General features: G+C 32.6%; 1 protein-coding gene across 2 annotated transcripts; it reads right to left on the reverse strand.

Moving 5' to 3' along the window:
- Nucleotides 1-268: 268 nt before the first annotated feature.
- On the reverse strand, nt 269-9,304 carry ABCB19 (ATP binding cassette subfamily B19). Of its 2 annotated transcripts, XM_016324614.3 has the most exons (10): nt 8,618-9,304; nt 8,433-8,487; nt 7,521-7,696; nt 6,473-6,673; nt 5,923-6,182; nt 5,528-5,844; nt 5,209-5,432; nt 4,170-4,989; nt 3,842-4,083; nt 269-1,720 (listed from the first exon to the last, which is right to left on the reverse strand). In XM_016324614.3, the coding sequence occupies exons 1-10, from the start codon at nt 8,888-8,890 to the stop codon at nt 512-514; spliced, it is 3,777 nt and encodes a 1,258-aa protein (XP_016180100.1). In that variant the 5' UTR covers nt 8,891-9,304; the 3' UTR covers nt 269-511. The 2 variants fall into 2 exon arrangements, with proteins under 2 accessions (XP_016180100.1, XP_088340295.1); XM_088484169.1 differs by lacking the exons at nt 8,433-8,487; nt 8,618-9,304 and adding an exon at nt 7,850-8,138.
- Nucleotides 9,305-11,382: the final 2,078 nt, after the last annotated feature.

The following is an 11,382-nucleotide window of genomic DNA, read 5'->3' on the forward strand; positions in this document are numbered from 1 at the left end:
GAATAAAAATAAAAACTTACTTAAAATAATGCTTCTCCCATCTCTCATTTACAATAATTCACATCATCTTCCCCATCTGATTGTGTCTCCATTTTGTTTAATAGACATAATAAGTACACCTCTCAATTTTTTTATTCCAACATTGCCACTAGTCTTCTTTAGATAGGTCCCCAATCAGAAACAAAAGTTGGATAGAAGTACTAAAATTATGAAGGGGAAAAATAAAAATAGGGAGGTAGCTAGAAAGCAAAAAGCTCAAATAACCATATAGATAACATAGTTATGGACCATTGATATTTGATTAATTTAATAATACTAGCTACTCCATTGGAAACAGAGTACTTTTTGTCCTCAAGGTACAAACCTCATGTAGCATATATCTACATCTAAAAAGAAAAAAAGAAATAAAAAAAAATCAAAGCATGAGGTTAATGGGAGGCCAAACATAATGATCTCAACCAAACAAGGCCTTATATTAAAAACAAACTAAAATGTTTTACATTTGTGTCCCTCAAATGTGATGATGTTGTAGTTGCAAGAGTCTAGAATATGCACCCTCAGGCCTGCTTATAAGCTCAGAATGGCTACCTTGTTCCACAATGCGCCCATCTTGGACCACACCAATGCAATCAACCCCTCTTATGGTGGACAACCGGTGCGCGACGAGCACCGTGGTCCTCCCCCTCATGAGCCTCTCCAATGCCTCTTGTAGCACACATTCTGACTCAGCATCAAGTGCACTTGTTGCTTCATCAAGAAGCAATATTGTAGGGTCCTTAAGGACAGCCCTAGCAATTGCAATCCTTTGTTTCTGGCCACCCGAGAGCTGCACGCCCCGTTCACCAACGGGTGTTTTGTAGCCCTCGGGGAGACCACTAACAAAGGCGTGCACGTTGGCAGCTCTAGCTGCCTCAATCACCTCGGATTCCGTCACGCCCTCCTTTCCATAAGCAATGTTTTCGAATATCGAAGCGGCAAACAATGCCGGTTCTTGTTGGACCAAACCGATCTTGAGCCTCAAGGATTTCAAGTTAAGCTTCCTTATGTCTTTTCCGTCCACCATGACTTTCCCGGCTATGGGATCGTAGAACCGCTCGATAAGGGCGATGACCGAACTCTTCCCCGATCCGCTCGCTCCGACGAGGGCTTGGCTTTGGCCTGCCCTAATTCTGAGGTTCAGATCCTTGAAAACCATCACATCTGGCCTCGAAGGGTATGCGAAATCAACATGTCTAAGCTCGATTTCTCCACGAATTGACTCGACCGGATCAGCATCAGGATCGTCTGGATCGATCCTGGTGTGCCGGTCGAGGATAGAGAAAACAGAGCCAACTGCTTCCCCGCCTCGGATTATCTCCGGGGCGAGGCTAACGGTCTCTGCAACCGAATTGGCCGTTATGACAAGGACCACAAAGACCTTAATGACCTTCGAGAAGGTTGAAACTCCTTTGCTGACCAAATGTGCACCGTACCATAGAATGAGAGCCTCGGAGGCATAAAGCGCGAGCTGCGAGAGGCCGAACAAGATGCCGGAGCTCTGGCTCCGGCGAAGGCTTCGCATCTGCGGCACTCGCAGCTCGTGGCAGAAGACCGATAACATCTTGTTCTGTGCATTGAATGCTGCAACGGTTCGGATATTGCTCACTCCTTCCCCAGCAATCATACTTGTTTTTGCATGCGCCTTCGCTGTGTCTCCAGCAAAACCTTTTAGGGAAAGTTGCTGCACATTCAAATTACCATCTTCTTAGAACTAATCCATAATCAATTGTATCATTTTTGCACTAATTATCCAACATAACTCTTATTCATAAACAGTAAATTCTTCTATTCATTTTGGCACAAAGGGTATGGTACAATAATAATCCACAAGAAAAGTGCCAAAAGTGCATTAAAGTCGATGTGGGACCTTAACAACAGATGGTTCATCTTAACATAGACACAACCTATACTACTAAATCATTTATAAGACACTGATAGATTTGAAGGTTTCATCACCAATCAAGTCTATTTCCTTGCACTGTGCCTAGAGCATGCGCATAATATAATGCTACAATGAATGAATAGAACATAATTTTTAGTGAATTAGTACACCCTATAATAATTAATAATAATAGGTGTAAATCACAGTTATCAAAGTTTGTTAAGTCCTGTCTAATCAGGGAATCATGCATGGGTAAAGCTTTTTTCTTTATAGGAACTTTCTATTATAACTACTTTAAAGTCATTTTATATTATTTATTTTTCTAACAATTTTACATGTTACTAAAAGGTTAATTTTTTTCATACCTAAAAAATTCCCACATGCACAGAAGAAACATTTTTGGTGCAGCAAAACCCACATGGTCTCACATGCATAGTCAAAAAAATCTTAGTAAAATACAATAACACATGTCCAGAAATCACTGTTATAAGTCTGTAAGAAATCCATTAATGGTAATAAAATAACCAAAAATAATTATAAAATTATAAGATTGCAGGTAGTCTAGACAAACTAGACCTGAAAAAGAATGAACATGGTCACGGGTGACAATCTATAAGAGAATTGCAGATTCCTAGACAAATTAAAAAGAAAATCACACACATGAAGTTTCCTTTTTAGACCCAGTTGAATTTCAAGTTCCCGGTATCCAAAAAATATTATTAGAAAAAATGGAAGCAAGTGTTGATCATGAGAGGATCATTTTTCCTTAAGCTTGCATGCATATTTGAATACCAATGAAGGAGCCTTCAAAATAAAGATATTCATTATAAACATATCTAAGATACATTAATTTATAAATATGTTAAAAAATTCAGAACAAAAATTAATATGAATTAAAAATAGTAGTCTAATATTTGATATAGTGTTAATATTGCCTCTTAAAAATACATATAATATTCCTAAGTAAAAATTACACTAACAAAAATGAAATGCTATATGTTTTTTCCTTTTTCTATTTGATTTTCATTGAGGTAGAAGACTAGGTTACTATATGAATTATGACATGGAATTTGATGCTCAGATGTGGAATCTAATCTAACTACCAATGCTATGATCTACCTCCATGCATAAAAAGAGCTAAGAGCCTAAGAGAATAGACTTGAACATAGCAATTAATGAGCTTTTAATAAGATGCCAATACATGAGTTATTAGTTTTCACAATATTTTAATGCACTGTGGAGTGTGAAGGGAAGCACGTGCACCCTTCAACTTAGGTGGGTCTTTGTTGTTTTTGTTTTTGTCGTTTTCTGAGGGTTAGATTCTTATTAAAGAGTGTGTATTGTAAGATAGAGTTTAATTTTTGAGTTACTTTTTGGGCCCCACTACTAGTACTATACTATCATAGACTCTGGTCAACACTTAGCACATGCACATAAAAAATACCAGTGTCTTTAGTTACTATAATTTAATCTTCTTATTTTCATTTTCAACTTTCTGGGAGTTTTCAAACATTTTATGCCATACTTTGTGGTGATCTAGGATGAATAACAAATTTGGACCTTGCTAATTACTAATTCACCTATTACTAATTCAAGTATGTTACACACAAAAAAAAACCAATTACTAAATTAATCACTCATAAAAAAATATATAAATAAATAAATAAAAATACACAAAAATATACGCTAAAAATTCGTAAATATAAAAGTACATCTAAAAGACTAGTTTTGCTAGACAAAAGTATAATGTCGTTAGTAAGTGTGTGTACTTTTTGTCATTAAAAACAATATATGAAGTGTACTTTGATATTTATCGACTTCAAACTCTTTTATCTGTATTTTTTTTATTTATTGAAAATATATATTAAAATATAAAATACTGAATTTGAATAAGTTAAATGAGAAATGTATTTGACTGACCTGAGCGAAATTAGCTAGGACAAGGAGAGGGAAGGTAGCAAGAATGAGAAGAGAAACCCTCCATTCAACAATGAAAGCAACAATGAAAGAAGTGAGGAGGGAAGTCATGTTCTGTAAAATGACAGAAATCCTCTCAGCAATGGCAGACTTGACATCAGCTGCATCCGTTGCAAGCCTTGCTGCCACCAGGCTTGAGTTGTGTTCCTCCTCATCGAACCATCCTACTTCATTCCTCAATATAGCTACCATATACAAATCAAATCCACATTAATTAATTACATAACATAAAGATTTAATTAGTATTAGTGACTTAATTAATGTTAATTACCTGCAAGCATCATTCTTCTAACCCTAGTGGTGAGGTTCTCACCCATGATACTGAAAAAGTAATGTTGAATCAAATATGCACCAACCGCATAGAGTCCAGCTCCAATGTATATAAACACATACTCCTTGGTTTTCTTCTCCATGGATGCATAGTTTCTATAGTAAAAGACTTCAATCATGTTACTCATCACAATTGCAAATGTTGGCCCAATGAATCCGGAGAGAACAGAACCAACGGCTCCCATGATTGAGTAAGGCCATTCGGGGGCATTCATCTTCAGCAGCCGGAGGAAGTATCCATCCGGGGCCGGATTCTTCTTATCCGTCTCGGCATTGGATATCATTTCTATGCGGCCGTCGGCTCCGGTGCTGTATTGGTAGCTCAAGTTCCTTAAGCTTCCGGATCGGAGGCTTAAGGACTTTGTAGACAGGGAATGGCTGAGGCGGGAGGACCGTGTCCGGCGAGTTGAGGGGTTGGAGAAGTCCCTATTTCCAACCATTTCTTGGAACCTAATTAGTGATGCATAGGTTCCTGCCTTGGCAATGAGTTCCTCGTGTGTTCCTGTCTCCACCACTTGTCCTTGCTGGATGACGGCGATGGTATCAACGTTTCTTATGGTTGACAGACGATGAGCTACAACCACGGTTGTTCTTCCCACCATGAGCCTGTCTAGTGCCTCTTGAACAATGCTCTCTGATCCCGCATCTAAAGCACTTGTTGCCTCATCCAAAAGCAGAATCTTTGGATTCTTCAACATTGCTCTTGCAATTGCAATTCTCTGCTTTTGCCCTCCTGATAATTGCACTCCTCGTTCTCCCACCTATTGAAAAAATGGTAGTTACTTCAATGATATATCTTCATATAAAAAATTATAACAGTTTACAATATTAGATGTTATTATTGAAGTAGTCACCGACGAAGATAGTTGAGATGTAGATATCTAACCGTTCTCAACTGTCATCTTCAGGTGAAGACATTTTTAGTATTCAGAATTTTGTGAACCAAAAGAGGGAAAATAATAATAATAATAAAAATAAACCTGAGTGTTATAGCCGTTGGGAAGCAAGGTAATAAAGCTATGAGCATTTGCAGCAGAAGCTGCTGCTTCCACTTCAGCCATTGTTGCATCAGGTTTTCCATAGAGTATGTTCTCAAGAATGGTGGTTGCGAACAGCGCAGGTTCTTGATTCACCAATCCGATTTGATCTCGCAACCATTTTAGTTGCAGTGTCTTGATGTCCACATTATCAAGCAGAACTTGACCTGCTTCGCCATTTCGAAATAAAAAAACAGAGACTAAGCATAACTCCATAGTTCAGATAAAAAACACCTTGCTATTTATCTAAAACTTTTTTTACCTTCATTTGGATCATAGAACCTTTCAATCAAGGAAACAACTGTACTCTTTCCTGATCCACTACCACCTACAACCGCCACTGTTTTCCCGGCCGGGAAAAAGATTGAGAAGTTGCGAAAGATCATGACATCCGGCCGCGAGGGATAGCTAAAACCAACATCCTTGAATTCAATGTTTCCATTAACCTCTCCCAAGCACTTGCCTTCCAAAGGATCCTCCACAATTGTTGGTTTCTGCTTGATGATCTCCATTAACTTGTATCCGGCTGCTTTGCCTTTACTAAAGGCGCCTAAATTTGAAAAAGACTGTCCCAAACTCCTGCATAATCAAAGCAGATATAAAAAAAAAATTGAAAGAAACATGAACAGAGTCATGAAAACTCAAAAAGGCTCTTACATTCCACCAACAATGGCCGAGAATATAGCCGTGAACGCCTTGCCTCCGTCGGTCTGTCCATTTCGGATGAAAACGCCGGCGTACCAAAAGACTAGTGCCCATGACATGCAAGCTATTCCATAGGTGCATCCAAGGCCTAATCCTTTCGCCATTCCTGCTTTATATCCAAGCTTCAGAGTGTTCTGTATTGCATCTGAATAAGAGTTCAGCGCCTTGCTCTCCCCAACGTAAGAGTAAACGGTTCGAACTTGCGCAATGGCCTGTTACATTTTGGAGATCGTATTGATTAGTCCAACCACTTTTCTTTCTTTGAGACAATGAAAATTGAAATACATGCAATATAGAAGCAACTTTAGGCCAATGTAATAATTTAGAAGACAGAAAATTAGATGCAGTTAACTTCATATGAAATTGATAGTTAAGAGTCGTTGATGACAATTTAGTCAAACATGTTAAATCATTTAATGACTTTCAACTATCAGCTTCACATGAAGTTAACTGAACCCGAATTTTCACCAATTTAGAAGCATGGAAACTTTCATGAACTCACCTGTTCGGCAATGATGCCTGCATTGGCATAGGATTCGCGACTCTTCGATGTAAGGCCGGTAAGAGTGTAAGCATACAAGCCGCCGGCGAAAGCGATGCCGGGAATCACGGCAACACTTAGAAGTGCTAGCCTCCATGCTGACACAAAACCAACCACAAGTCCAGCCAGAAAAGTTGAAAGATAATGTATGAAGTTCCCAACCTGAACCACAATCCACACACAAATAGTTCTTGAATGAGGAAAATTGGATTAAACCTTTTGCACTACAACAAGTATTTGTCTTATGGAATATTCAAATTATCAAAGGAAATTGGCAAGTTGTGTTTGGTAAGCATTTCTAGATAAAAAAATAAAGAAGCTGAGATAAAAACAAGACAGAAAAATGTATTGCATCTCTATTTCATAAGTATTTTAAAACCCAAAAAAATAATAGAGATAAAAACAAGACAAAAAGTATTATATAAAAATAGTACTCCTATTTTGGGAGTAATGTTAATTCACTCCAAAAATACCACTAACCTAGTTAGCAGGTTATCTTTTTAAATTTAAACTATTAAAAAAAAATAAAAAAAATAAAATCTATTTAATTAACAAAAAGTACAATGTTCTTTATACAGCTTTAGCAACACTTAAAAAATATTACTAAAATTAAGATTATACTTTTTTATATTTTTAAAAGATTTGTTACTTTTTATTTTTGAAATTAAAAAGTATTCTTAAATATATACAAAAAAATACTTTAGCTTTAACCATTTTTTTAAAATATTATCAAAGTTATACATTCACCCTAGTCATAGCATGCATCATTTTAAAATAAAGAAAAAAATTGTAGTAATTTATATTTTACTCTAAATAAACTCAGCCGGTGCGCATGTTAAGCAATATTAGCTAACATGCACCACTTTAAGGATCTATGATCATATCTGTGGAGCCCACATTTTGATGGATATGAACAACCCAAGAAAGTCCCATGTTCACTAATCACTTATATATATTTTTTATTTATTAAATTTGAAAATAATTTGATAATAAATAAAATTGAAAGCACCTTCTCACTGATGGCATCTTGAACAAGAAGTGTGTCCGTTGAGACACTGAAAACAATATCCCCTGTTCTTGCATCTGTATCAAAGAAACCTACATCTTGTTTAAGCACTGCTTCCAAATACTTCTTCCTTAGTGTACTCACTTGCCTCTCCCCACTATACATCCAGCATGAAATTTCTGCTCCAAATAAAAAAAAACGTTAAAAATTATTTTATATATTTTGAAATTTGAAGGACTAAATAATTAAATATTAAAAATCTCAGTCCTAATTTGAATAATAACTCTAATATTTATTTTTGGTTAGTGAAATAATAATGTGTAATTGTGTACCATAATTAATGCTGTTACATGTTTTTTTGGTAAATTAAATAACCCAGAAATCAGGGAGACTGATTGTCAATCCAAATCGAATTTAATAGACGTGGGACTAAACTGTTTCACACTTTTATTAAATTTAGAAAAAATAGAAAGAAGATGATGATCATTAATTAGAATGTGGTGTTAGAAATTAGAATGTTAGATGATAATGTTAGGCAAAGGGAAGATTGAAATTATGGGTTTGGAGATTTTGACAGGTGAAAAAAAAAATTAGCACAACACGTGGGATCAAACACGATATAGGACCCTCTTAATTTGGATGGAAGTGGTTATAAGAGTTACGCAATTAATGAATTATTATTATCATTAAAAAAATTATTTAAAAAAAAGAAAAGAAAAAGAAAAATGGTCCGTGAAGTGTGATGATCCATCTTCTTCACAGGTGAGGACAAACAAAAATTACTAAAAAATAAAAAAATAAGCCAATAATAAAGGGATATTAAAAGAGAAAGAGAGAGTTAAGGTAGTTGAAAATTTTGACCAAATGGAATGAATGAATGAAAGGAAATAAATGAAAAAGAAATAACATTATTACCTGCATATGATGATATGCAAACCACAAGGCCAAGGTACACAAAGTAAAGAGCATACTGCAATAATTAATAAAATAAAAATAAAAATAAAATAAAATAAAATAAATTAGATCTTAGATCTATGAGATGAATTTGGTAAGAAAATTATTAAGTTTTCTGAATATTAAAAGAAAAAAGATATATATACCTTTGAGACTTCCTGAGTCATCTTGTTAAGGTCCATTTGGTTCTTACCAAAACCGTTGACCATTTGACCGAAGAGGAGGAAGAAAACGGGCATGGAGGAGCCATGAACAATGGCGCCGATGGTTCCAGAGATCATGAGCATGTAGTCATACTTGTCTGCAAATGAGAAGAGCTTGAAAAATGGTAGGCTTTGTTCTTTCTTCTTCTCTGCTTCTGGTGGCAATGGCGATGGCGACGCTTTAGTATTGTTTGCTTCACTAACACCTTCAGCCATGGCAGTAACAGAAGAAACTCCTCACTCTTAAAAGGAAAAGGAAAAGGGTGTGTTTGTGTTGTTGCAAAATGTGGTCTTTATTGATGGAACTTTGGTGGGGATTTGAATGAATGAATGAATGAAGGTGAAGAAGATGAAGATCTGAAGAGAGGGAAATAGCAACGGTTTTTTGGTGTTGTTGAATGTAAGTTAGGAAAGGAGAGTGTGGTGATGACGATGATTGATGAGTGAAGAGAGTGTGAAGTGTGAAGTGATGAGTGAGTTGTTAGAGACAGTGGTCAAAGAAAGCTTTCTTCATTTTTTTTTTTTTGAGAGAGAGAAAGAAGAAAGAACAACATGAAAGAGAGAGAGAGGTGTGAAGTGTGGTTTTATAGTGAGAAAAAAGTGCTTTCAAGTCTTTAAGTTTTCGGATTTAGCTAAAATAATATCTTCTAAGGATGTAATAATATAAATTTTTAACATTTCTATGTATTTAATAGGTCAAAAGATTTTATTCCCTAATATCCGTAAAAAAAAAGGATTTTATTCTCTAATAAAATTTAGTAAACAAATATTATAAGATCAATATTTTTTTGTATTTAAATCAATACTAATTAATTTTTTTACTTCTTTTAAAATAAAAGTGTTAGATCTTATTTTTTGTTTTAGTAATATATCTATTTTTTCTAATATCTTTAAGATATGTACTAACAATATTAGACTATAAAATTTAGTGAAAAAACTATTATAATATCAATACTTTTTTGTATTTAAATCAATTCTAATTAAATTTTTTAACTAAAAGTGTTGGATCTTATTTTTTTTAGTAATATATCTATTTTTTCTAACATCTTTAAGATATGTACTAACAAGATTAGACTCCAAATTTTATTAAATCTTAAATTTTTTTTAAGTAATATTTCTATTGTTTCACTTTTGACCAATATTTTTAAGATATGTACTAACAAAATTAGACATTAAATTTTATGTAAACTTTGTTGCTTTTATTATTTTTTATGATAAATTTTAGAAAACTAATAAATTTTTTGACATCAATATTTTTATATTAATTTATATTTATATTATACAAAATCTTTGTACATATTTACAAAAAACTTGAATAATGAAACTAAAATTTTTATATATGAATAATTTTATTGTGAAATACAAAAATATTTGATCATTTTAGTGTTTTACACGATTGTAGTGGTAGCATAAAACGTCATTGACGTTTTATAATAAAAAAATTTAATTATAAAAGAACAAAACGTCACTAATATTTTGTAATAAAAATTATTATTTTAATTATTAAAACACAAAACATAAAAAAATATTATTTTAATTATAAAAATACAAAATGTTAGTGACGTTTTGTAAAAATAACTATAGCAGTATTTAACACATAATTTGATTTATCATAAAAGATTTTACACCTAATAATATAATATAAAAAAAAAAGTTCGAATAATGACACAAAGTATCATTTTAATATTTTATATCAAACTAATTAACATACTACAGCGTAGTATAGTGTCTGAGATGAATCAAGTATCAAGGTTATTAGGGACTTAGGGGTCGATAAAAATAAAAGTAAAAATAAAAACTTAATAAAAAAGAGCCAAAAAGGAATCCAGTAAACAGTGTCTTGGGGTTCTGTGCCTCTTGGTAGCATAAATTTTTATTTTTATATTATAGAAATGCTTAACAAAATTCTTTAAGTTAACTTAACCTCTAGCAACTTGAAAATAGATGAGATATATCTTAAATAATTAATTGATGAGATTATTGTTTTAACAACCATTTCCATTTTATTACAGTAATATAAGATTTTCAGCCTACATTTATATTTTCTAAACAATTTATACATCGGATAATATTAAGAAGATAATAACTTAAGATTATTTTATTTAATTTATAATTTAATTTATGTGATATTTATAATTAGAGATGTATAAATTTAATCTTACTTAATTATTTTAGTAACAATTAATAAATACAAAATAAAATATAATAATTAAAAAATATAAAATAAAATAATTTAATTTAGGCTATTTTAGATTTATTTTTTATTTTTTATTATTTTCGAAATATTATTACTCTTAAAACATGATAATATACAATATAAAATTTAATTTTTGTATCGTATTAAATATAAATCTAATTAAATGACTATATATAAAATAATTTCAAATTTTTTTATATATAAATCTAATTTGAAGTCTTAAGTTTTTGAATTTAGCTAAATGGTAATGTTAGAAAAACAAAAAAAAAAAACTTAAACTTGTCTTGTATGTACTGATAATTAATAAATATTAAATAAAATAAATTTTAATTTTTTTAGCTGATTTTTTATTGTCTTTTAAATATTATTGATAATTAAAATAATGTCTTTTAAGGATGTAATAATATGAATTTTTAAAATTTCTATGTATTTAATAGGTCAAAAGATTTTATTCTCTAATAAAATCTAGTAAACAAATATTATAAGATAATTATTTTTTTGTGTATAAATC

Source organism: Arachis ipaensis, chromosome B10 (genome assembly GCF_059453495.1).
Source record: "Arachis ipaensis isolate K30076 ecotype BB chromosome B10, ASM5945349v1, whole genome shotgun sequence".
NCBI lineage: Eukaryota > Viridiplantae > Streptophyta > Magnoliopsida > Fabales > Fabaceae > Arachis > Arachis ipaensis.